The 24,415-nt window shown below is 57.2% G+C and overlaps 2 protein-coding genes across 3 annotated transcripts in view; one reads left to right on the forward strand and one right to left on the reverse strand.

Annotated features, from left to right (window-relative positions):
- TECR (trans-2,3-enoyl-CoA reductase) overlaps positions 1-19,640 on the forward strand; it is a 44,742-nt gene extending 25,102 nt beyond the window's left edge. For both annotated transcript variants that reach the window (XM_077838597.1, XM_077838596.1), the window contains 11 exons: positions 8,726-8,777; positions 9,694-9,738; positions 10,239-10,342; positions 10,426-10,541; positions 11,199-11,304; positions 11,461-11,533; positions 13,174-13,217; positions 13,581-13,638; positions 14,590-14,678; positions 17,010-17,055; positions 18,168-19,640. In XM_077838597.1, the coding sequence (XP_077694723.1) occupies positions 8,726-8,777; positions 9,694-9,738; positions 10,239-10,342; positions 10,426-10,541; positions 11,199-11,304; positions 11,461-11,533; positions 13,174-13,217; positions 13,581-13,638; positions 14,590-14,678; positions 17,010-17,055; positions 18,168-18,295 (861 nt within the window). In that variant the 3' untranslated portion in view covers positions 18,296-19,640. The remainder of the gene's footprint in view (positions 1-8,725; positions 8,778-9,693; positions 9,739-10,238; positions 10,343-10,425; positions 10,542-11,198; positions 11,305-11,460; positions 11,534-13,173; positions 13,218-13,580; positions 13,639-14,589; positions 14,679-17,009; positions 17,056-18,167) is intronic.
- Positions 19,641-21,927: 2,287 nt separating this feature from the next.
- Positions 21,928-24,272, reverse strand: NDUFB7 (NADH:ubiquinone oxidoreductase subunit B7). Its single transcript, XM_077838791.1, has 3 exons — positions 24,088-24,272; positions 22,976-23,144; positions 21,928-22,103 (listed from the first exon to the last, which is right to left on the reverse strand). Exons 1-3 carry the CDS (start codon positions 24,197-24,199, stop codon positions 22,013-22,015), a joined length of 372 nt encoding a protein of 123 aa, XP_077694917.1. The 5' UTR covers positions 24,200-24,272; the 3' UTR covers positions 21,928-22,012.
- Between the last annotated feature and the right edge of the window lie 143 nt (positions 24,273-24,415).

Here is a 24,415-nt window from a genome sequence, read left to right on the forward strand (position 1 = left end):
GACACTGTGCAGCCAGGTCTCAGCCTTGGGCTTCTGAGCAGCGGGGCTTGGCCACCTGGTCCCAGCAGAAGGAAAAGTGTTTGGTGCACCAAGGCCCTTGTCTTTATTCCCTTACGTGCCTTGAGAGGTGCGTGCTGCCTCTGTTCAGGGCTGGGAGCCCCACTGCCTCGCTGAGCGGGGCCTGGGGTTTTCGGTGTGTTCAGAGTGAGCGAGCACGGGTAGGGACAGCCTTTCAAACAGCGGTTGCTGTGTGGGAGCGGAGGAGTCAGGGCTCTGACCGTGAGGGACACAGCCGGTTTGAGCCTTTTGCAGGCTGGCAGTCGTTACGTACCTTGGTTGAGTTTGCAGAGTCTGGGCCCAGTGCCTAGCAGACAGGCACCCACATCCCAGAGAGCTGCCAGTGGGACTGGCCCTCACTGGCAGCCTCAGCAGAGAGGGGTAGGGGATGTTGGCGTAGGAACAAGTGCCACTGTGCGTGCTGCCCAGACTGCGAGTACACACAGGCCTTCAGGCTGTAAATCCAGCATCTTTCGTCAGCCTTAACAAAATACTCCCATCGGGTGCAGGCTCAGACGGAGGGAGCCCCAGCCATGTGGCTCTGGCACTTTGGCCACATCTGGGGCTGAATTCTCATTCTGAAGAAAAGTAAATACGCTCCTGGCCTGCCTGACTTTGCATGCATTTCAGGCCTGACCTGTTTACACACATGTGGGTTAATTTGCACTGAGCTGGCAGTGTGTGTTGTGGGCTTTCTTAGAAAGAAAACAAAACACAAACTCTCGGTTTCTGTAGTTTAACAAGTGCCTGCAGTCTGAGGTGCTTGGTGGAGTGACAGTGGCTACAGAGAATGTAGCCTAGCCTCATGCAGTCTGGCCGTTTGTGCTGATTCCACCTGCAATGTGTCATCTTGTAACCACTTTATCAAATGAGATGGGGAGCCAGCGGGATCTGATGGCTAGAACCTGGGAGGGAGACTGGGGTTCTAACCCCAGCTCTGCCGAAGACTTGCTGTGTGATTTGGGGCTAGTCCCTTCCCCACTGTGTGCCTCAGTATCCCGCCATAAAATGGGGATAATGCTACTCACTCGCCTTCATAAAGTACCTTGGTCTGTGCAAAAGTGGAGACCGGTTCCTCGGAGCCAGGAAGCGCCTTCCTTTTTGGTTTGTACAGCACCTAGCACAATGGGGGCCTTGCTCCTGATTATAGCCCCTGGATGCTGGTGCAGCATGGACAGCAGTAACGATGACAGGCACACGTGTTTAACGGGTTAGCCACGGGACCAGTCTCCCAGGGAAGGGGTGGATTCTCTGTCTCTTGGTGCCTTTGAGACAGGCTGCCTTTTGGATGATGCTTTAGCCAGACAAGTTACTGGGCTCAGTGCAGGGTGACTGACTGCCGTTCTGTGGCCTGTTGTAGGCAGGTCCGATGAGAGGCTCTAATGGTACCTTCTGATCTTGACACTACGAATGAATCTATGATCCTGTGGCCTTTTGTTGGGCCACCTGCCAGGCGCGTGGAGTCTCCTCTCTAGCCCAGCTACTGGAAAGAGGTGACTGGCTTTGCGGTCAGTACAGGGGGCTGGGTCTGTGAGAAACTCCTCTACCTGAGAACTGCCGCCTCACTCAGCAGCCCTAGGAAGGAGGCCCAAAGGTTGCGTCCACTGCACTTGTGCTGCTGTTCCCTTCCCAGCCTGTGGACGCCCAGACGATCTGCAGCAGCCGAGGTGTAAATACCTCTTCTGCCCCATCACCAGATGCAGAGAGGCTGTAGTGTTTAACTAAACATACCAGAGCTGCCCAAACCTTACTGCCGTTCCTGTGTGTCCTTCATAGTAGTTGGTGCTAGCTGCCCAGCATCAGAGACCAGCTCTCCCAGATCCTATGAGACCCACTTCTGTTTCCCCCTCTGCAGCCTGTTCTGAGCTGTTCCTTTTCCCTCTGGAGACCAATCTTTCTGTCCTGCCACTGCAGATCTTCTCTGTTTCTGCCACTCACCTAGCTGCTTCCCATTTCAAGCCCCACTTCTCTGCCGGCACCCATCAATCACTTGTGCTTGCCCTTACCAAGCTGAATCCCAAAGCAGGGAGCAGCCTTGTCCATGCCCCCAAATCCTAGCTGAATTGACTGGCTGCCAGAGCATCAGCGAAGGTTTGGAGTTCCCCAGGGGCTGCCCCTGTGACACCTGCAGGGTTGCACTGACAGCCACTGCTGGGAGACAAGTTTTCCCCTGCCTCAGGGAGGGAAGGGCCTTGGTCAGAAAAAGAGCCACGCTGCTGCCCGAGCTGACTGAATCTGTCACCATGATGGGGTGTCTCCCGGTTGCTGGCTGCCATCTGGGGATCACCAGACACCGCCAGCACCATGAGCCTGTGACTCCGTTAGCGTTGCCGCTTTGAAGCGAGCTTCCCCTCATGCTTTGCAGCATCTCCTGTGCTCAAGCAAAGGAGAGATTAGTTCATGAGCTCGAGCGTTGTCCTTCCAAAGCAATTTGCTGTGAAGTGTCTATGGGGGAGTGGGCGTTATAACAACCCCTTGCTCTTATCTAGCAGTTTTCATCCGTAGATCTCCAAGCGCTTTACAAAGGAAGGTCAGGAGCATCACCCCCATTTTACACATGGGGAAACTGAGGCACAGAGCAGGGAAGTGACCCACCCAAGGTCACTCAGCAGGCCTGTGTCAGAATCAGGAGTTGAATGCACAGATGAGCCCCAGTCTAGTGCTCTATCCAGTAGACAGCACTGCCTCTCTTGATGTCAGGAAAGATTCCCCATAAACTCAGCAGGCTTTGAAGTGCAGCAGTACTGAGGTCAGCAACTGTGCACAAGGCACCATAGGGCCCCCAGGGCAACTCTCTCCAGGCCCAGTCCTGTGGGCAAACTGGCGTTGGTGGTTTAACTTTGTGTCTGAGCGGGTCTGATGCCCCTCTCTGAATAAACCCGGTGTGAGTTGTAAATCCATTCAGACTGGCAAGGAAGAAATGGGAAAACGAAATATAGAGATGTGATTAAAATAATCTTGCAATGGGAGTGATCAGAACTTCTTTGTGTGCTTTGTGCCCAAGAGGCTACCAGGGGCATCAGCAGTAAGGCCTGAATCTCTTCCCTCTGCTGAGCTCTGGGCTGGGCGGGTGGCCCCTGGGACTTCACTGCTCCCTTTGCAGGTCACCCACCAAAGCCAGGAAGCACTGAGTTTCAGACCTCGTTCTGTCATGCCTACATATGTGGCAATACAGCAGGGATCAAAAGTCCACCATACCTCAGGCCACCATACCTTGCAGAGGCGCAGTGATTGGGATCCCAAATGTGGCTTTTTGTGGGTCCTCTAAAGTGCAGTCTTAAAAGGCGCCCTGCAAAGGAAATGGGCAGGGCCCCTTTTCTCTGCTGCTTTTAGTGAAAGGGTGTCTCTATTCAGTTGAATTATAGGTTAAATATTCAGATCTCATCCACCCTGGGTGACTTTGGCTTACGGGGGGGGGGGTCTGTGGGCATTGTGACAACCCAAGTGCCAAGGAAGTGAAATCTGCTTAACGGAGAGGGAAATTAAATCGTAGACTATTTAAAACTCTTTGGTTTTGTGGATACCTCTTCAACAGAGTCATTTGGGAGAAAAAAAATCCCTTCCTCAAAGATTCAGCAGCCCTGGTTTTTAAGATTAATTGATATTAGAATATTAGATTATTTAGTCTGACCCCTTGTATAACACAGGCCAGGGCATGTCGTCCAGTTCTCTTCATATTGAGCTCAATCAATTTGTATTTGACTAAAGCATCTTTCAGAAGGGCCTTCAGTTCTGATCCGAAGCCATCAAGAGATGGACCATCCACCACTCCCCTTGGGAGTTTGTTCCAATGCCCCCCCAGTGTTTAAAGTAAAATGGCGCCTCCTTTCTACTGTGAGTTTGTCTGGCTACAGTTTCCAGCTGTGAGTGCTTGTTCTGTCTCACGCCGCTTGCTGGTCAGCTAGCTGGGACCTGCCGCAAAAGCAGACTTGCCTCACCTCATATTTAATTTTTTTTAAAAAGGGCAGAAAATTTGTTTAAGACGAACCAATAAAACGTCTCCATTTCAGAGCATTTCTGTCCCTCCTAGAGAAGCGAAAAAGGGCACAACCCTCGTGTTTTCCCTTTAACCCGTCAGATACTGCCACCTTCTGAACTGTCAGGCTGCTGGGGAAGGTGGGGGTCTCCCCGTATTACTGTTTTCACTTGGCATGAGGGTGCCCTGGGTGTGACCCTGGCTGTACAGTTTGTGGGGGTGTCTTTCCATCTTTTGCAAAGGAACCTCGTGGTTCCCAGCATCTCTGTGAGCAGCACAGACTTGAAGCAGCCCGGCACTGGAAACTGAGATGGGGAGGATGGCATCTGAAACTTTCTCCAGCCCGCCCTGGACTTTCCACAGGGCACTGTGAAGTAGCAATCGTGATCCAGCAGCAACATCCTGATGCTGTGGAGGCAGCAGACCAGTGAAGCCATCAGCCGCCTCCAGAGAGAGAACTCCAAGCAGGTCCCTGCCAGCAATAATTATCAGCCCCCCTGTGAGGAGCTGATCTCCATGTTACAGTGGAAGAACTGAGGAGGAGGTGGCACAATGAATCAGTGGTAGAGCTAGAGAAAGAACCCAGGAGTCCTGATGCCCTCCCAGTCTACTGCTCTCTAATCACTAGCTAACCTTGCCCTCAAAGGAACTGAGGAGTAAATCTTAGCGTGATTTAAAAGGGAGGCTCTGCTCCGAAAATTGGCTGTAAAAATGGCCTTTCTGTACTGCACAGCTCTGTTCCCTGTGTGTGTATCAGACGGAGTCAGAGTTCCTGCCAAAAATAAGTTCTGGCTGCTTCTTGCTCCTCTTACCCCTGAAGAGTCAACGCAGCTGCGGGAAAGGCAGCCAAAGTCTGTGCCTTGTGCATCATCACCAGAACTGTTCCAATCATTCACGCCTGGACAAACTGCTAATGCGTTGGCATGGGTGTTGCTGAGGGCAGTCGTAATGAATACTAGTGATGCATGAGAAGGAAAGAACCAGCTTGATTCTCTGATCCCAGGAGGCGGGGTCTAAAGCCATCTTGTGTTGTGAGCCTGTTGGACCAGGAGTCGCTGAGAGATGGTGGCTGTGTGGCTGCATGGGGCCATCTTACAGAGTCCCTTTTCAAAGCAGAACTGCCCTTTCAGGCCCTTCAGCTGTGGGTGTCAATCTCCTACTGACCTCAATGGCGGTCCTGCCCACAGAACTAGGGCAGGAGATAGACTTATAGCAGAGCACTCTGCCCAGGATTGGTATGGAGATAGGCTCGGTCCCCTAGCCAGTGCCCCATTTACTTTTTTTCTTTTCTTTTTTGCACTGTGCCATGTGATTGAAAAGGCTTTAAGGAACCCATGAGCTCCCACAGCACATTCTGCCTTGCACTGAATGTGGCTTTATTTTACTTGTCCTGATTGTTGTGTGCACCCTTTGTCTGGATACACAGAAGACAATCTCAGGGAGGCCGTGTGGCCTAGGTACAAAGGACAGGGCACTGCCACCATTTCACTTTGTACCTGCTTCCCCTCCCTGTGTCTCAGTGTCCCACTCTGTGAACAGTGGCTGCTGGCACTGCCCTGCCCAGCTCCCAAGGGTGCTGCGAGGAGGATTGACTAATCCCTGGTTGCAGCCGGGGTGCGCCGCAGACGTGCTAAGCGGCCTCGTCCATATGAGGAGGATCTCTGACGCTTAGTCACTTTGCTGACTTGTAAATTTCATTAGCCTGGCTGAGTCTAATCCCACATTAAACTTTCAGCCAGGCTGGGCTCTTGCCATTGTCGCAGGATGTAAACCCCTGGCCCACGCTCTGGAGTACTCGCAACACACAGTCCTGCGAGGAGGGCCAGAAAGACTCCTCCTGGGCCCACAATGAAATGCACAAGTCCAGTTCTGCTCTGAGCAGCTTCTGTTTGTTTGGGTTCCTTTGACTTACGCTGGCTGGCTGGAGAGCTTTCTCAGGCGGGAGCCTGGTCTCCCCACTGTGGAAGTGGCTGTCAGCTGTTGTAGACACCCTACACCAGCACCTGCTTGGATTAGCTGGGTTTGCAGTGGCCACAACCTCCTTAAATGTAAGTGTCTGGTCCTGCGGTGATTCACAGAACACCCTTTAGCCAGGCACAGTCCGCATTTTGGGATCCGCCCAGGGAGGACACTGGGACTGAAGGTGGGAGGGGTCCTAGGGGAACAGAAGGTTCCCAGGAGCTGTGTGTGAAAGCTGTCACTCTCAGTGAGAGAAACGGGAGGAACCAGCGCGAGGAGCAGCAGAGTGCTGATCTGTGACCAGCTTCACCCAGCTGCTGACATGCTGTGTACACAGTAATACTCAGCACAGCCTCGCATCAGACCCATTGGGGAGCGGGGCGTGGACTCCATGCCTGCCAGGATCAGGCCCAGAACTAGCGTGGGAGAACAACCCTTCCCTTTGAAACCATTTTCCTAACTCGGCGTCTTGCAAACCCTGACAGCAGCTGTGCTTCGGCCTTTGTACAAGGACTATCAGAGCAATGGCCCAGTTAGTCCGGTATCTCAGCTGCTTCAGAGAATGGAGCAGAAAACACCCCAGTGGAATTACTTGCCCTTGAAAGAGGTTCCTTCCTGAGCCCTGTGAGTTGGTGCTGACTGCTATTAGATGTGTTACGGTAGCAGTGAGAGGCCTGCTGTATTAATTTAGATGGAATAAAGGGGCCCAAAGAGTCAAAGGTGTTGACATGATCTGTCATTGTCCAGCATTAAACAATGTTAAACAAGGGATGGGGTTTGGCAGAGACTTCAGCCTGCATAGTACCATGGCAAACATGCCATTAACAATCCTTTTAACGTGGTATTAAAGATAGAGAAAAGAGGGAAAAACAGTTAAAGCATTTAAAATGTAAAGTAGTAAGCTAGGCTTTCATTTCAGCAGTGTCCCTTGTTCCCTTCCTCTTTAGTGGGATAGAGTTTTTAGAAGGAAAAACCCTCTTGTCAGACTAGATGGTATCAAAATGGTGATAACTGCCCTTTTGGGGGAAAAAAAGAAAAGAAGTGAGTTAAGAATGACCTGGAGCTGTTGATAAAGCCTGATCTCATTTCCTTGACACCAAAACAAGACAAACACACAAAAGGGGAGAGAAAAGAACAGCAAAGATAGAAAATGCAGCTTCGGTCTCTGGGGTTGGCTCTCACTTGCCGTGTCACTGCTGGAGAAACACGGGCCCAGCAGATGGTCTGATTAGCCACTCTAAGACCTGGCAAACTTGTACCAGCATTGGGCAGTTATGGGTGATGGGCATTGTGTTTAGTTGTCTCTCTCTGGTCACAGACTCATAGTTGTGTTGCAAAATAAGCAATTGTGGCCAGCTAAGCCAGACTCTTATTAGATAGAAGGCAAAAGAAGTGAGAGAGGAAAGAGAAGAAATAAGGTGGGGAGGGGGGACAAAGGGTCACATCCCAAGTGGTATTTGGGATTCAGCCAGAGCTGGTGGAGTTGGCGATGTCATCTGGCTCCCGCTCTCTGGCGTGGTCTAGTAAGGTTCAGAGTCCTGGGAAACGGTGCAGGTGGCAGCTCACTCAATAGCCAATTTTTTCTCCCCAAAATCTTTTTTTGAGGACCCCAAGGTAAATGGTGGTGGAATAGCCCAGCCCCTCGTTATTTTGTCCACCGGTTAGACTTGATTCGTTCACTGAATTCTGGTCCCCCTCTTTTTGTGTTTCCCAGGCATGATCTTAACGGTCCTTGCATTACCTCAAGAGGCCTTTTTGTTTGGATAACTCAGTGTGTCTCTCTTTTTTTTTTTTTTTTTCTTTGCACCTTTTCCCATCAGCATACATTGTTATAGGTTATTGTGACATCTTATGAACTTACGCTGCCTTTTAGAGAGGAGCTCCCAGTTAGGGTACACTTGTAGGCCCAGTTATTACAACAGGCCCCAGCTGAGATCAGGGCCCCATTGTGCTGCGTGCTGCACAAACACAGAGGGAGAGAGAATCCCTGCCCCAAAGAGCTTCCAGTCTAAGTAAACAAGATAGGTTGGGTGAGGAGGAAACGAGCACGGAGAGGGTAAGTGACTGCCCAAGGTCACATGGCACGTCAGTAGCAGAGCTGGGAGTAGAACCCAGGTGGCCTGTGTTCCTACCCTGTTCACTAGCTCGTGCTGACTGTACCACGCTGCAGCTGGAGGAGAGTTTGTGTATCTGTTTTCTATTTACAGAAGCCCAAAGCATCAGAGCACCTCCCAGCCACCTCCCTGGGGAACAGTTTGCCTGGCTGCTGCCACTGGAATCCCTCTAAGGTTTTATTGCTTGCTTTGGTCTGGAGGTCAGGTCAAGCTCCTTCCGGCTTGTGCACCATGGTCCAAACTGTTAACCGCATTCCGACCGCGGAATCTCTATTCCTGGGGCAGCGCGTGGCCCATGGAGAGCCTGGCTCGACCTTCGAAGCTTGCTGGGCATTTGTGGCACTGGCAGCAAAGAGAGAAAACTATGAAACAGCCCGTTGTATTGGCAAGCTCCAGAGGCAAACACAGGGACTCCAGTGCTGCGCTGTCTCTTTGGTCAGAGCCCTGAGGGTCGAGCAGAACCTTGGCAGAGTTCACTGAGTCTCTTCCCAGACCCCGGGTATAAGGTTATGGGGCCTGGGAAGTCTGTAGCCAAGCTCCTGCTGATGTCCATGGCAGCGGATCAGACCCGCACTCTGTGCCCCTAGGTGTGTGGTCACTTCTGTCTGCTTCTCTGCAGGTGGAGCCCAATGCCACGATTGCCGAAATCAAGAACCTCTTCACCAAGTCCCGTACGTATGGAGTGAGCTTGCTTGTGTCGGCCCTGCACCCCCACTTCATCAGACTCCCCCCCCGGTCACTGCCCCCGTGGGACTGTCCCCACCAAACACCGAGTGCTGAGTGCCCTGCAACGTTGGGCCTTTGCACCTGAGCTGCCTGTGCAATGGGCATACGGAGGGGGCCCTTTCTTGAGGCAGCTGAGCACAGACAGACATTGTGGCTCTCCTGACCTCGCTCCTAGCTGGTGCTGTCTAGTGTCATCCCGTTGGGCCCAGGCCTGGCCTGAGCGGCGGTGGAACAGGCTGTGCTGTATGCCCCACGAGCTCAGGAAGGTATCAAGTATTCGGAGTGGTAAGGGGGAGCGTAAGAAAAAACAGTTTCCCACGGGAAGCCGCCACTTCTCCTGAAAAATTTTGTTCAGTCAAAAATCCAATTTTCCGCCAACAGCCAGTTTACGATGGCAGACTTTGACCAGCTTCCGAGTGGGTGGTGAGAAACCTCTGCAGCTTGCGGTGTTCGTAGTGCGCCCGTCACCACAGCGTCTAGGCCCTGAGATCGCTGAGTGAAATTCCTCCTGTGCAGCGGGCCAGCACAAAGTGTAGGCAATGCTTGTGTCCCACAGGAGTCCTCAAAATGGGGCATAGCAGGCGCCTGGGCCTTGTACTGGCTGGGGGGGATCACCCTGACATTTCAGTGCTTGGGCAATGGGCTTGGCGACCCATCAACAGCAGGAGCCACCAAGGCAGGAGCCAGCCTGTTGCCTTCTGCCCTTAGCAAGGTGCCTGAAGGCCCAGCTCAGCCTCGTGAGTCTCTGTGTGGGTGGACTTATCTCCATAACAGCAGCGTGGTTTGGTGCCGATCAGTTGGCAGAGTCAGGGATTTGGAGCCACAGGGGTGATGCCATTGTCTCTGCTTTTCTCTCCGCAGATCCCCAGTGGTACCCAGCCCGACAGTCCCTCCGTCTTGACCCCAGTAAGTTAGAGCGCCATGTGGGTTCTGACCGCTCTCGCCGCGTCTGTTCCCAGGCACACCTCTCTGCTGCTGCTCATCGTGCGCCCCATGGGTGGGGAAGGGCCTGAGGGGAACACAAGCCACAGGGGCCTGTGGGGCAGGTGCTGACGCTGTTCCAAAGGGTGAGAGATCTGATTGACCACCAAAGGACTAGGGCTCTAGGAAGACCCAGACTTCTGGGGAAGGGCCCCGTGGGCTTCCCAGCTTGTATGCAGGGGAGCGTGAACATCCAGGATCAGAGTGCTCTGCCCAGCAGCAGGGGCTTTGGTCCATTCTCCACATGGCTTTTCATGGGGGTGTCGCTGTGCTGCAGCAAACGGGAGAGCAAGGCCGTGTTTCAGGGGGCTGGGATCACTCAGGCACGTTGCCATAGAACTGATGCCAGGGTAACATATTGCATCGGCGTCCCGGTTGGACCCCCTCCGCCCATTGTCCTCTCTGAGTCTCCGCTCTCCTTCCAGAGGGGAAGTCCCTGAAGGATGAGGACGTGCTACAGAACCTGCCGGTGGGCACCACAGCCACGCTGTACTTCCGGGACCTGGGTGCGCAGATCAGCTGGGTGACGGTGAGCAGTGACACGGGTCTGCCTGAGAGAGCCCTGCTGCCCATAGACACCCCCCTGTGCTCACAGCGTGCTCTGCCTTTCAGGTCTTCCTCACCGAGTATGCTGGGCCCCTGCTTATCTACCTGCTCTTCTACTTCCGAGTGCCCTTCATCTACGGCCCCAAGTATGACTTCACCTCCAGCAAGCACTCGGTCGTGCAGTGAGTACCGGCCGGGGGCCCGTCACTGTGTCTGCTTAGCCTGCGCTGGTGCTGTGCCCTGGGATCTGGGCCTTCTCCTGAGCTGTTGGGGGCAGAGACCCTGTAGAAAACCTGAGTCCTAGGAAAACAAACAGATGGGACGTGCATCCCACTCCTGGAGGGGCCGTGCCTCCCAGGCCAGGCCTGCAGCCCCTGGATTGGCCTCCTCTCTAGAGTGGGATGAGTGGGGAAGAGAAAATCTCACCCCTACAGGGACGCAGTGCCCGTGAGATTCCCTGCCGGCCTCTTCAGGCAGTCTGGGATCTGGCCGTCATTGCAGCCACTGGATATTCAGCCCATGGACAGGCCTTGGAGAGGGACTAGGGACTGGCAAGTGCTCTGAGCTGTTGCACTGGAAACTCAGTTGATCCCTGGCAGGAGGGAACAGTTTAGGACCCTCAGAGCATCTTGTGGCTCATCAAGGGTGGTCTGCTTTAGGCTCCAGCACGGCCCCTGTCCAGTTGTGCTGGGGAGGAGCCTTCAGGGGATCTGGCAGGTGCTCTCTGGTGGGACGCAGGGGACTTGCCAGCTCAGAACAATTCCGTAGGGGGGAACGTACCCCCAGCCCGTATCTCAGTGGCACTGGTACCCACTAGCACCCTTGTGCCTCCCTTCCAGCCTGGCCTGCATCTGCCACTCGTTCCACTACATCAAGCGCCTGCTGGAGACCCTCTTTGTCCATCGGTTCTCCCACGGGACGATGCCCTTGCGTAACATCTTCAAGGTGAGCGGGGTGGAGGGGCGGGGCAGGGGAAGTGAAGTGAGGGAAGTGCAGGGCCTGCCAGCCAGGGGGCTAGGGCAGCAGTTGCCTGGGGGATCCCTTTGACTCGTCTCATTAGTGGAGCCCGTATTAAAAGAGCATTTCCTGATTTGTCTCTAGAACTGCACCTACTACTGGGGCTTTGCGGCCTGGATGGCGTATTACATCAACCACCCGCTGTACACCCCGCCAAGTAAGTGACCCCTCGCCGCTGCCTTGCCTCTCTTTGTGCCCTAGAGGGCGCTATGCGATTCCAGCCCTTCTCTCTGACAGACCGATCGCCTCAGGGGCTGTCCTTCCTTTTCCGCTGCCTTGCTCAGCCCCCCCAATTCCATGAGAGGTGTGCGGGTATCCCACAATGCACAGCGGCTGCCGCACAGCAGTGTTTCCCACAAGGCAGTGTGTCTGCGTGGCATGTGAAAACACTGGGATCCTACCCACCATGCACCATGCTATTGCTGATACAACCGTGTGGTCACAAGGCGCTCGCACAAGCAGCCGAGTGTGACCACATGCTGCAGAGATAGTTGTGTTAGCAGCACTGTGCCGGCAGACCTGTCCCTAGCACACCTTCTTAGCGTAGCCAAGGTCTTAGAGACATTGGGCAAGTCCAGGCTTCAGGCTAGTCTGGCTTGTGTCTCTGCAGGACTTAGTGGTGGCTCGGAGGTGTGGGTTGGGAGCACTATCAGCCCTGAATGGAGGGACCTGCATTGCTAACACAGGTTTTCTCCCAAATGTGCTAATTAAATAGTTGTGCGTTACAGCAAACACAGCCCAAGCCAGGATAAATGGCTGGTAGCTGAACTCAGCCTGGAAATAGGGTGCAAACATTTAACAAGGAGGGTAACTATCCCTTGGAACGACTCGCTCACTGGAACGTGGAGACTTCAAATCTTGGACGAGTTTCTCAAAGCTCCGCTTTAGCTTGGCCACAAGTTCTGGACCAGGTGTTGGTGCAGGGGGCAGGGTTTCTGGCCTGGGTTAGGCAGGGGTCAGTCTGAATGGGCAGAACAGTTCCTCCTGGCCCTGAAATCCGATGTCAGTTTTAAACAAATGGGTGAAAAATTGCTTCCCTCTCAGTCTCGTTTCCTTGGCATCTCTAGTCGTAAACTGCCTAGCTCCCCAGCTGTCCCCAGAGCCCCCCCGGTGATCAGACCTGATTTGCTAGTGTAAAAAACAAGCAGCAGCCAGTGTTTTGTTTAATTAAAGGCCTTTTGTCCCTTCCTGCATCGTAAAGGGTTAAAAACCCACATGAACAAGCCCAAACTCTCCTGCTTTGCATGTCATGTTCCATTGAACTTTCCTTCACTCCTGCAGCAGCCCGTGACCTCGATTCCTTCTCTTCATCTCCATGCACTGATGAGTGTGCGGTCCAGATGTTTCCCTGCCCCCCCCCGGCGTCTTGTACCATAACCCCTGCCCAGCGACTTCACCCCCCTTTGCTCGCTCAGGTCCATTACTCTAGCTGGCTCTGACCCTGGAAGAAGAGGGCCCCCTGGGACTGCACTGCTCCCACCCTTAGAGAGAAGGGGTGAACAGGGAAGGTCACCGTGCTGCCCGGCTCTGCATGTGCACCGGGCCTAGGGGTGTTAATCTGGTATCATTCATGGGCACTTAACAGATCCACCCTTGCTATGAATTTTTGTTTCTTTCCGAGCCGTTATTGCAGTAGGGCTATGTGCTCCCCCTGCTGACCATGTGCTAGCACGTTCCCTACGCAGACGCCAGGCTCTGACCCTGTAAACTCACCCCTGGCGCCCCGTGATGTGAGTGCTCTCCCCCCCCCCCCCGCCCCCGTGCCAGGCTGACCTCTGCCCTTCCCCTCCCCCACAGCCTACGGAGACGAGCAAGTGAAGCTGGCGCTCATTATATTCCTGGTAAGAGCCGCCGGCCGGGGCGGGGCGGGAAGCAGGGAAGGAGGCTGCTCAGCTGGGCTTGGGCAGAAGTACCAAGGGGGGTACTCCCAGGGTGTGCAAAGGTGTGTGGGGGGGAATGAGGGTGCCAGAATGTGGGGCTGGGGAGAGGGAGGGATGAGGGTGCCAGGAGGATGGGTGGTGGGTGGCACAGCTCTGTGCTGCCACTGCGAGAATGCTGCCAGACCAATGCCCTTCCAGGCCCATGCCCCTCTGAGCTGATGGGGGATGCTGCCACTGCAAGGAGGGTTGAACCCCCAGGCCAGGGAGAGGAAAGGGGGTTGCTGAGACCCAGGGCACTGATCGCTCCTCTGCTTCCCCCCCCAGTTCTGCCAGCTGGGGAACTTCTCCATTCACATTGCTCTGCGGAACCTGCGGCCGGCGGGTGAGTGGGGGTGGGGCCCCGCTGGCCCTCCCAGGGCCTCAGTCGCTCAGGGGTGACGGGGCAAGGATGGTCAGTCCGAGGGCAGCCTGAGGGTGGGGGTGGGGCCTGCTTGTATCCCTGGCTGAGGTATGGGGATTGGGAGCACGCTCTGGGTCCGGGGCGTAGTCTGAGTGAAAATCCATCCCCCCATGCCACTGGCTCCCGTTCACAGAGGGTTCTCATCCTTGCTCTCTGTCCTCCCAGCTCCCCAGGGTCTTGCTGAACATTTAATGTAAGAAACACAGGAGAAAACCCCCTGTCTTCCTCAGGCCCCCTATAAACATCCACAGAGACGGGCAGCAATAGACAAGTTTCTCTCTAAACCCCCACGGCTTTCCTGGGTTGCGGAGGACACCTGCCGTCCCAGTGTAGACGCCTCCATCTGGACGCTGGTGGCTCCAGTGACTGGTTCATAGCAGTGTCTGAACAGCCTGGCTGGCAGATCCTCGATCTCCAGGCACAAGCACCGTGGAGGCCTCTGCCCCTCCATGCTGGACATGGCACCCTGACCGGGATGTGGCTGTCCCAGATCTGTGTAGTCCCAGCAGCCGGGGAGGGGGTGGGGGAACTCTCTGAGTCCTGGCCAGCCTGGCACACTGCCTCTTTACTGCCCCATCAGCCCCATGTGTCCGATGGTCACCCCGATGGTGTCCAGTGCAGCAGAGCAGGGATGGGGGAACATGCCATTGCCTCGGGCTGCAGGAAGCACTGGCCTGTGTGTGACTGGAGATCTGACACCCGATCCCGAGGTCCTGCAGCAGCATCTTCCTGGAGAACAGTCTGACAGGGCTGTCTTCCCAGTGCCTGCGTGTTCCCCCAGAAAGCTGATGCCACTCCCTGGGAGGTGGGGCGGGGGGGTCACTGTTCATGTGAAATAAATCCATGCTGGATTTCTGCTTCTCTCCCTCCCAGGCTCCAAGACCAGGAAGATCCCATACCCCACTAAGAATCCCTTCACGTGGCTCTTCTTGCTAGTGTCATGTCCTAATTATACCTATGAGGTGAGCATCTCCCCCCCCCGTCCCCCTGCCTGCAGCGAACTGGCGGGCTCCCTGAGCCGAGGGCTGCCTGGCACTAGCCCCCCCGACCCACAGATCTTGTTTCTGGTCTCCTTGGAAGCATCTCCATGAGCTGCAGCTCCCTCCCTGAGACAGGTGGCTAGAAAGTGACCTTCTACCTGCCTCCTGCTTGCTGTTAATTAATAACAAGCTTGTGTCACTGTTCTCCCCAGAAATGCAACTGTCTGGGGTGGAACGCAGCAGTGGCTTAACAGCCACACAGCTGAGCCCATTAGGGAGAATGCCCTTGTCTAACTGAAACTGCAGGGGGAATTCAGAAGGTGGTAGGACTTGAATTTGGCCAGGTAACCGGGAGTTAACAGCCCTGCTTCTGGGAAAAGTGCCAGTGATCAGCAATAGCTGGGACCTCGCTTTCACTCGACACAGCACCCCTAGTGCTACGCTAGGACATTGGGGTCAGCCCTGATTTGAGAAGGGAGAGCGCCTCCTACTCAACTTCACACCCCACTCCCTGTCAGACAGCCCCCCCAGTGCCACACCGGGGTCAGCCCTGACTGAGAAGGGAGAATGCCCCCCAGCTGAGCTCTTGACTCTGCTCCCTGCAGGACAGCGCCCCCGCGTGTGTACTGGAGTCAGCCCTGACTGAGAGAGCAGAGCACCCCCTGCTGAACTCCCCACGCCACTGCCTGCAGGACAGCGCCCCTATTAAATCAGCAGCAGCCATTAGCATGCACCTGTGCTCTGCCTGGCCCAGCCCTGCATAGCTTCTGGAGCTGATGAGGTGAAATGGCCGCAAATGCCCAGCCTGGCACCACCACCAAAGCCTCGGTCCTGAAGCCAGCTCCAACTTGGCAGTGTTGGTGGTGCTCACAAGGGGTTTGGGTGTTCAGGGGCTGTACCTCCAGCCAACTCTAGGCTCCCAGGCCCTGGCAGAGCTGGGTTCGGGGGGGCTGAATTTGACCATCATGACTCCTAAAGTTGGGCATGAGTCAGTTCTCAGGCACCACCCTCCATGGCTCTGCTTCCTGAGAGCTCGTCCCTTTGCTGGAGTGCCACTCACCTGCCAGGAAGGGATCTTTCTCTGCCCAGGCTGGCAGCCGCCTTGCATGTGCCCAGCCACCCCTTCCTCCAACTCAACTGCTGCCAGGTCTGGGGACTCCCCATTGCTGGGGAGACTAGGTCCCCCTGCTGCCCTGATCTCAGCTTGGGGAGTGCCCTGCCCTCTCCTGATCCCTGGTGTAGGTGAGGGGGTGAAATTCCCCCTGCCAGTCCCATCATCCCCAGCACCCTTATTCCTGCCCTAGCCTCTCCCTCCCCATAGGGGGCACAGGGTGGGGGAAGGATTTCCCCTGAGAACTGGCCCCTTTGACTACACTTTCCTTCCAGTCCCTGGGCATTAGGTCACCCTTCCAGGCGGGCACCCGCACCCCCAGTGCTGGACAGCCCCTCCCCAGGAGGGTCTGAGATTGCTGCTGCCATTTGAGTCCATGTAAAGGAGGGCGCAGCAGACTCCGCACAGAGAATTCAGTTGATGCAGGCGTGCTGAGCTTGTGCCCATTTGGAGGGAGCACTTCACCGGCTGGGCTGGAGTCCCTGCCTCCCACTGCCACCTATGCTCTGGGCATGCGGCTTGGGGCACTATGGGTTAATAATGTGTGGTGGCTGGGGGCATTGCTCTGTGTCACAGGGTCTGCAGCTCCTCCTCACAACAGCCCTGTGCTAGCTGGGATAGCAGGGGACTGGGTTGGGCTTGAGGGGCACTGGCAGAGATGGGGGGAGAAGCCCAGGGCAGGGGCAGCAGGTAGGCACCGGGATGGGATTGCCAGCATTAAGTGCATGCCTAGCTGGTGAAGTCCTGCTTGGCCAAGGCAGCAGGCTGTGAGGTGCCCTGCTGGAGCCCAGGATGTGCCCCCACCCAGAGGCCAGTCCATCTTCCCACAGTCATTCTCCCTGCCCATGAAGGCGTCAGAGCTGGGGCCTGGCAGGGGCGTTTCGCGTAGAGGCGAGTGCAGGGAGTCTTAGCGGCCAGCGTCACCAGGCTGCTTCCCCGTGTACCAGGGTTTGTATTGTGCAGCTCAGTTGTCTCTCCCCTTCCCCCCCACCTCCTCCCCCCACCCCAGGGACAGGTATGTTAAAAGTCCTGATGTGGGCTGGTCAGTTGGCTGCAAATGGCTCAGTGAACTTGACTGAGTGCCCCCTTTCTGTGAGTGAGCGCCACTTGCCGGGGCCTGGCCTCCCCTGTGGCCATGCGGGGGGAGGCTTCTGCCCAGCCCCTGGCTTCCCCAGCACTAACTGCAGCTGCTTCTCTTCCAGCTGGGCTCCTGGATCGGCTTCGCCATCATGACCCAGTGTCTCCCAGGTGAGCGCGGTGTGGGGGAAGGCGCCAGGGCCCGGGGATGCCACATTGTCTCCCCACAACGTCCAGGGGGCACAGGCCAGGCGGGTCTTGCCTTCTTGCTGCCAGGGCCACCCATCCTTGTTCTGTGGGAACAATAAGCCCCTACATGGCCAGCAATAGGGCTCCCAGCATGTCACAGAGATCATCTCCCTCTTGCAAGGGGAAACCGAGGCAAAGGCAGGCCAAGGGACCTGCCTGAGGAGTCGTTGTAGACGGGGAATAGAATCCAGGAATCCTGATTCCCACCCCTGTCTACTTGACCACACTCAAGGAGTTTGTTGGGTGTCAGCCCAGTTCCTGGCAAGTAGGATGAGCTGGGTTCATAGCCCACCTCCCTAGGCTTCCTGCGCTCGAGGCTCGTCCTGGTGCCCAGCTCTGAGGGACCTGCCCCGGTCTGCAGGGAGTAGGTGAAGCAAAGACTGCAGCATGAGCTGCCCTGCAGCCGAGGCTCTTGGATGATTTGCCCTGCTGTGAGCTGCTTTCCCTGGCATCCGCTGGCTGCCTTTTCTCAGGAGTGGCACTGCCCAGGGGCCTCCAGCCCATCAGGCAGGAGCCCCCGGCTGCTGCCTTGGGGAAATGCAGGCACCACATCTTGTCAACATCTGGTTCTTAGTCCCTTTGGTGGGAGGAGGAGGGAGCTAGTGTGGGGGCTGGCCCAAGGGGGCAGCTCTCATTTTACGTCCGAGCCAAACCAGAGCCAAGCCCAAGTGGCTCGAGTCGTTTTTCCAACCTGACCCTTCCCATTGAACCTGAGTCAGTGTTGGTGCCGCCTCCGGCCGGGACGCCAGGAGGCTGACTCAGCTGGGCCCAGGGCACCATGACTGTGTACCTGGATCCTGCCAGCCCCTGCTGCAATGTGAGAGGTGCTGACTCCTCGGTGGAGATGGCCGACAGGAGCAGGGCACGCAGTTGTGCCAACCCCCCTGGCAAGGGGAGAGCTGACCCACAAGGTCCTGTTTACCTATCCAACCCCTGGAGTAGGGTCCCCTCAGGACTGTAGGGTGGGGGTGATGCTGGGGGGGCCAAGGGAGTGCCCCCCCCCCATTCCTCACCACTTTCCTCTCTGCTCACAGTGGCCCTGTTCTCTCTGGTCGGCTTCATCCAAATGACCATTTGGGCGAAGGGGAAGCACCGCAGCTACCTGAAGGAGTTCCGGGACTACCCACCCCTGCGCTCGCCTATCATCCCCTTCCTGCTCTGAGCCGCCAGGGGCTGCTGGGGCTTTGTGTATTGGTGCAGTCCAGGGAGGAGCCCACTCCCCACGGGGGTCTCTGCACCCCTCATCTGGCCAGCTGGCACAGGGCTCGGGGGAAGCTGTGCAAACTCTCACCCTCCTCGCTGCTGGGGTTTCTGCAGCTGCCCCTGTGCTCCCGTGGGGGCTGGCCCCACCCCCCCAGGGAAGCCAACATCCAAGCCCTGCTCAGAGCTAGTTTCCATGCTCTCCTCCAGCTGCGCCATGCACCCAGCGAGCCCAGATCTACAGCCCTGCCTAACTGGAAACTAACCCAGGGAGAAGCTGCAGCTGCCTCTGGCTGGATGCAACCACTCAGAGCTGTGGCCTGGAGGAAGGACTCTGGCCTAACCTCAGGCATCTAACCCTGGCCCTAGGCACCTGCCAATGCGGCCTGATCCCAGAGGAGCTGAGCGCTCATGCCCCCAGTGGAGCTGCTGGGAGTGGCAGGTGCTCAGCCCTACTGGAGACCAGGCCCCTTCTCCAGGTATCAGCTCAGGATCATAGGTGCCTCATTTCAGGCTCCTGAGCAGGAAGACAACTTCTTTCCTGGGTCACATCTCCATGGCAGGGCCTCGGGGGCGAGTGCTGGGCTGAGGCATGGGCCCTGTTCCGCACTCCTCTCCTTCGAAAGCTGCCCGGGGAGCCAGGGGGCTGCTGCAAGACACGGCTGGGCTCTGGCTTCTACCCTGCACCCCAGGCTAATGGAAAGAGGGCAGGATGGTAGCTAAGGCTGGCAGGGTCTGGTCAGTCCCCTAGCCCCAGGCTGCCTTTCCCCTGTGCTCTGCTGGCCCAGGTGTTAAGGGCATCAGGCCTGGAGCAGGCCCCCTGGGCAGCAAGTTTACAGATCAGTCTGTTTAAAACGATGCTCCAGGGTCTCATGCTGGGACAAGCAGGAGTCAGGACTAAGGCAGGTTGGTAGGTGGGGGTGGTGTGGGGCAGAACTGAGCCAGGAGTGGGGTGACAAGAGAAAAGGGAAGAGTAACAGCACTACTGTGTAGGGAAAGCAAGGGGCAGCAGGTCAAGATTGAGGGGCACTGGCAGGGGCAGGACTGAGGCACAGTAGCAGGGCTGTGTGGGGGAGCTCAGATGGCAGCTGCTTGACTCAAGCCAGCACCGTTAATTGTAAGCACACTGAAGTGTTTTCTTTTGTACCATTCTTCTGTTCCATCTTTCCCCGTGTTGCTGAGCAGCTGCCCTGGCCTGTAGTCCCAGGCTGTAGCTCAGGCCTGGCTCTGGCGGGATGGCAGGGGCTAGAGCAGGCTATTCTAATAAAGACATGGGGTGAGGCCATTCAGCTCCCTCCTGCACTGGCTCCTTGGCTGCTTCTGTCTCCTTTGCTCTTACTCCGTGTGATTGCTGGGGAGTGAGGGGTGGCCCTGAAGAGCTGGTCTTTCCCTGCCCTGGGGGCTTGGTGCATGTTGGACGAGGCACAGGCCCCCGGGGGGAGGGCTGGGCTAAGTAACCTATCACTGAGAGGAGTCCTGGGGAAGGCTCTGGGGTCTGCAGGAGAGAAACCAATGGGGCAAGGGGTCAGGGAGGGCAGAGACTGGCCAGGGGCCAGGCTCTTCCTCTCTGAATGGCTACACCTGGAGCTCTGAGTCTCCCAGAGGGGCTGCACCTAGGACAGGGGCCTCCCTGGGTGCCACCACACCTCCACTGCAGCAGGAATGCATCATGGCCCCTGTGCCCAGGATTCCTTGCTATAAGCCAGGCTCGCTTCCTTGGGCTGCTGTTTTGTCCCATCGTGGCTCTGATTTGGACAGCTGAACTAGTGTCTTAGCTCCAGCTAGGCCCCCCCCAGAGCAGCAGCCACTACGCAAGTAGGACTGAAAATGGCCCTGCCCTAGCACAGGAGCTGCACCGAGCCTCTGCCACAGCGTGTGTCCAGGATCATTCTCCCTGTCCAAGACACAGCAATAAACCAAGCCAGCGCCTGCCCAGCCATGTCTCAGTGCCCCCCCCCACCTCTACAGAGGGGATCAGCTGGGCTCTAGGCATGTGTGGGGTGCTCTTTGCATGGCCCTGGCCCCTGCCCCTGAACAGCGGGCACTGTGCCCTACTTAAGGGCCAGGTGCAGCCACAGCTGATGCCACCCATGCCTCCCTGCACCCAGCCATGCAGCACAGCTGGGGAGGGGCAGCTCTGGCTTCTTTGTACACAACAGCAGCAGCAGAGACTAGGCACTTGGGATAAAGCAAGCCTAGCTCTGCCCTCTGCTGCTGGCAGACATTTCTCCAAGGCCATGGCAGGGGCAGGGAAGCAAGAAAATAGTCCCCTGGGCAGGTGCAGCACACCCTAGGCTCTCCAGAGCAGCTGACAGCATGCTGCCCCCACATGCCCTTGAGGGGCAAGGGAAGCTGGGCTCGGGGTGTGACAAATCCACCCCCCTGAGTCAGAGCTGTGCCAACCTAACCCCCACTGTGGACACAGCTAGCGTGACCGTCACTTAGCAAGATGGGAGCCATAAAACCCTTCCTTGGCTTTAGTGCATGTCGACACTACGGGAGCTGTGCCATGGCAGTGCGTGCAGTGTAGACATGGCCTCAGTCCAAAGGTTCCCCACATGGAGAGCAGGGAGCAAGTCTGTGCAGGCTCCAGGCCGGGGGTAGATTCCCGGCACTGGCTGCCAGGGCAAGAACTGAGCCAAGTGCCTGTGGGAGCTGGAACTCACAGCAAAGAGCATGAGTGCGTCTGAGCCCAGCGGAGCTCGTCGGTGCTGAGGCAGCCAGAGGGTGCTTTACACATGTCGCAACCACACACACTCCAACCCTGGAAGGGAGCAGAGCATCACCCCCTCACTGAGGGGAGAGGGGGTAGCCCAGGGACTCCTGGCTCTAGTCACTAGACCATGTCCCCCTCCCAGAGCAGGAACAGAACCCAGGACCAGTGTTCCCTCTAATTTTTTATGTCCATGTGCGGAATGAATTTTGTTATGTGCACCAATATGGAGATGAGGTGACATATCACCTTCATATTGGTGCACATAAAATTAATGTGGGGGTGGGGCCAAGCACACTGGAGTGTGGGAGGGGGCTCAGGGCTGGGGCAGAGGGTTTGGGGGGTGAGGGCTTTGGAGTGCAGGCTGCCCCCAGGCTACGGTGAGGAGAGAGGACTCCCCTCAGCCCTCTCTTGCTGCAGCAGCTCGGGGCAGGGCTGGGCTGGGCCAAGGGTGGGGCGCCTCTCCCCCGGCCACGGCAAGTCCAGGGCAGGTCCGCTGGAGCCAGCGGGGAGGGGCACCTCGCCCCAGGCAGGGCTGTGCTGGGGCCGGCATGGACGAGCACCTCTCCCCACCACAGCCCTGAGCCTCTGCACAGGGTTTAACAGGCAGCTGCGTGGCCACGCAGCTTAATGGGAACGTAGCCCAGGAGTCCTGACTCCTCCCACTCTAACCACTAGGAAATGCCACCGCTCTCTGCTCCCCATAACTTCAGGTCCAAATCTGAAGAAGCTCTGAAGCTGGTCCAGTGAGAGAGATTACCTCAGTCACCCTGGCTTCCCCATCCCTACCAGCACCTGCAGTGATGGGGCATTACAGCCTCAGTGCGATAAGCGCTCATGCCCTGCCCTGCCCACCCCACTCCAGTCACCACTCCAGATGCTGATGAGCCATTATTTATTCCCTTACATATGACACAAGTAGAGGATTCCTCCAGCCTCTCATGTGGATGGGGACACGGGGCTTTGCTATGCTCCAGCCGCCTTCTCCTGCTCCAGCCTCTTCTTCCTCACCAGCAAGCGCCGCTCCCGCTCAAATTCCTTCATACGCATCACGTAGCTGGGGGGAGAGGAGACACTAGTCGGGGCTGGGGGTCCACCTGCATCTCCATTAGAAGCAAGCCCCTGCCCCGGCATGCTGCACCCCACACTCCAGGGGCAGACTGGCACACTCTGCATTAGGTACAGGCAGATCTCAGAGCTGTTTGACTGTCCCACTTGCTGGGGGGGCTCACTGAAATTAGGTTCACTGCTTTAAACCAATCCCTGTGATCTCTGGCCCCTCCACCCCCCACAATCCTCTGCCCCACATCTTCCACCTCCAGATCCCTCCTCCACCCCACAATCCCCACAGTGACACAGCCAGGCCAACCACATAACCACGTTCCATGTAGTACCCCTCCCTTCACTCTCTGGGGTCTACTCAGCCTAGGCCCAGGGCTTGACCCTCTGTGGGAAGGGCACTACACGTGTTTCATCACCATCCTGCAGGCTTAGCCATATCAGTGGAGCCCAGGGAATCAGCAATGGCCCAGAATGCTGCATTCTGAGATGGCTTCCGCAAAGAGGGAGGGAGGGGACGGTTTATTTCTGTGCTAAACCCCTGCCATAGCTGGTTACTGGGGACCATCAGCACATTCTTCGGCTTAAATACCCTATGTGGGAAGGGCAGGTGCCAATCACACCTAGCTCTGGCAGCACCTTTCATCAGTAGATCTCAAAATACCATGCAAAGGAGGCCAGTTTGCCCCAGGTCACCCAGGACGCCGGTGGCAGAGCTGGGAATAGAAACCCTGGTCTCCTTTGTGCTCTCTCCACTAGGCCATGCTGCCTCTCTCTACCCCTAGGGCTGCCACCCCCAGCTCTGTGGCCCTGGGATTGGAGTAGCCTGTGGATGGTGCCAGGAGCTCCCCGGCACAGGTGGCCTCGTACTCAAGGTGCTCGCAGTAGTCCCAGTCGTGCCGCTCATGCTGGCAGGCCAGGAAGTTGGGGAAGTTGTCACGCTTGCACTTCATCAGCTTGATGAGGTAGTGGGCGCAGTAGTCGCGCTGATCCAGGGGCAGCTGAGCGTCATTCATCTGCTGCTGCGTCGCTACCATCACTGCGGGGACAGAGAGGAGGGGCAGAGGTGAGGCTGGGAGCAGGACGTGGGAACTGAACCTGGGACCTCCAGAGCTAAAAACACGAGCGTCCCCGCACCTCCTGGGCAAAAAGCCAGGCTCCACAGCGGGGCCCGTAACAGCTGCCTCCTACGTGGATCGGGCACAGAGTGGGACTCTGAACGCCCTATACAGGAGCCCTTCTGATGAAGCCCCAAGGGGAAACTGAGGCACGGGGCGAGGAAGCAACTTGTCCAGGCTCACAGAGGGAGAGCTAGGGATACAAGTCAGGAGTCTTTAGCTCCAAGCTCTCTCTCTCTCCATTTCAATTACACGGATTATTATTTATACTTGTCTCAGGATCGATGCCTCTACACACAGGACGGGGTTCGGCTGCCCTCTGTAAAGATCTTGGGTTTACACCGGTCCTTCCAACGCAGAGCACTGACTGACCCTTGGAACAGGCAGTTCAGACGCTCCTCCAGTGTTGAAACGCGGCCACCTCTGGGGTGGGGCAAGGCAGCTGTTAAACACTCACCCAGAACAAGGGTGAAGGGGGATCCGCTGACCCTACAGGCTCAATGGCACCAGCCTCCCCCGCAGCAAGGACAGAGCCCTGCGGGAGGCTCCCCCCCTCCCCACATTAGGGCCCTACATTGGCGACATCGGCTCCCTTCGCCTGCCCCCCATGCGCCGGGCCGGTGCAGGCGGGACCCCCACGGGCTACTCCCAGCTCGAATCAGGGGGCTCCGCCCTCGCCCCTCGGTCCCTGAACCTCCCCGCCCGCCCGGCTCCCCCCGGCCACTGCCCCCGGGGGCTCCCCCCGGCCCCCCCCGCCAGGCCCCCGGGCCTCTGCGCTGGAGGGGGTGGGGGGCCTGAGCCCCCCCGGGGAGGGCGGGGCCAGTGGCGAAGGGGCGGGGCCAGGCCGCCGTGCCCCGGGCTCACCCCGCTCCTTGCGCTCCGCGAAGCCCAGCCCCGGGTCGAAGCTCGGCATGCGGAGCGGGTCCGGCTCCACGTCCTCGCCGCCCAGGTAGCGCCGGGCCAGGTGCGCCCCCATGCCCGCCGCGGTCACCTCGGGGCCGCGCCGCCGCGGAAGCACTTCCCCCACACCCGGAACCGGACGTGACGAGCTGGCTCCGCCCCCCCAGTACCAGAGAGTTCACTGGGCAGTTCCTAGATGGGGGGGGGGATTTCCGGTTTCTGGCCGAAGTCGTCGTGGGGGCGGGCCCTCTGTTCGCCCCGCCTCTTTTCCCCTGGGCCCCCTGCTCCTGTC

This window comes from Eretmochelys imbricata, chromosome 20, assembly GCF_965152235.1.
Source record: "Eretmochelys imbricata isolate rEreImb1 chromosome 20, rEreImb1.hap1, whole genome shotgun sequence".
NCBI classification, from domain to species: Eukaryota; Metazoa; Chordata; order Testudines; family Cheloniidae; genus Eretmochelys; species Eretmochelys imbricata.

Bases quoted from the DNA above. Each gene is read 5' to 3' on its own strand.
- NDUFB7 (XM_077838791.1), bottom strand. From the start codon at position 24,199: ATGGGGGCGCACCTGGCCCGGCGCTACCTGGGCGGCGAGGACGTGGAG. The intron at 23,145-24,087 runs GTGAGCCCGGGG...CTGTCCCCGCAG, and splicing joins CGCGGAGCGCAAGGAGCGGG to TGATGGTAGCGACGCAGCAG. The intron at 22,104-22,975 runs GTACGAGGCCAC...CTCTCCCCCCAG, and splicing joins GACTACTGCGAGCACCTTGA to CTACGTGATGCGTATGAAGG.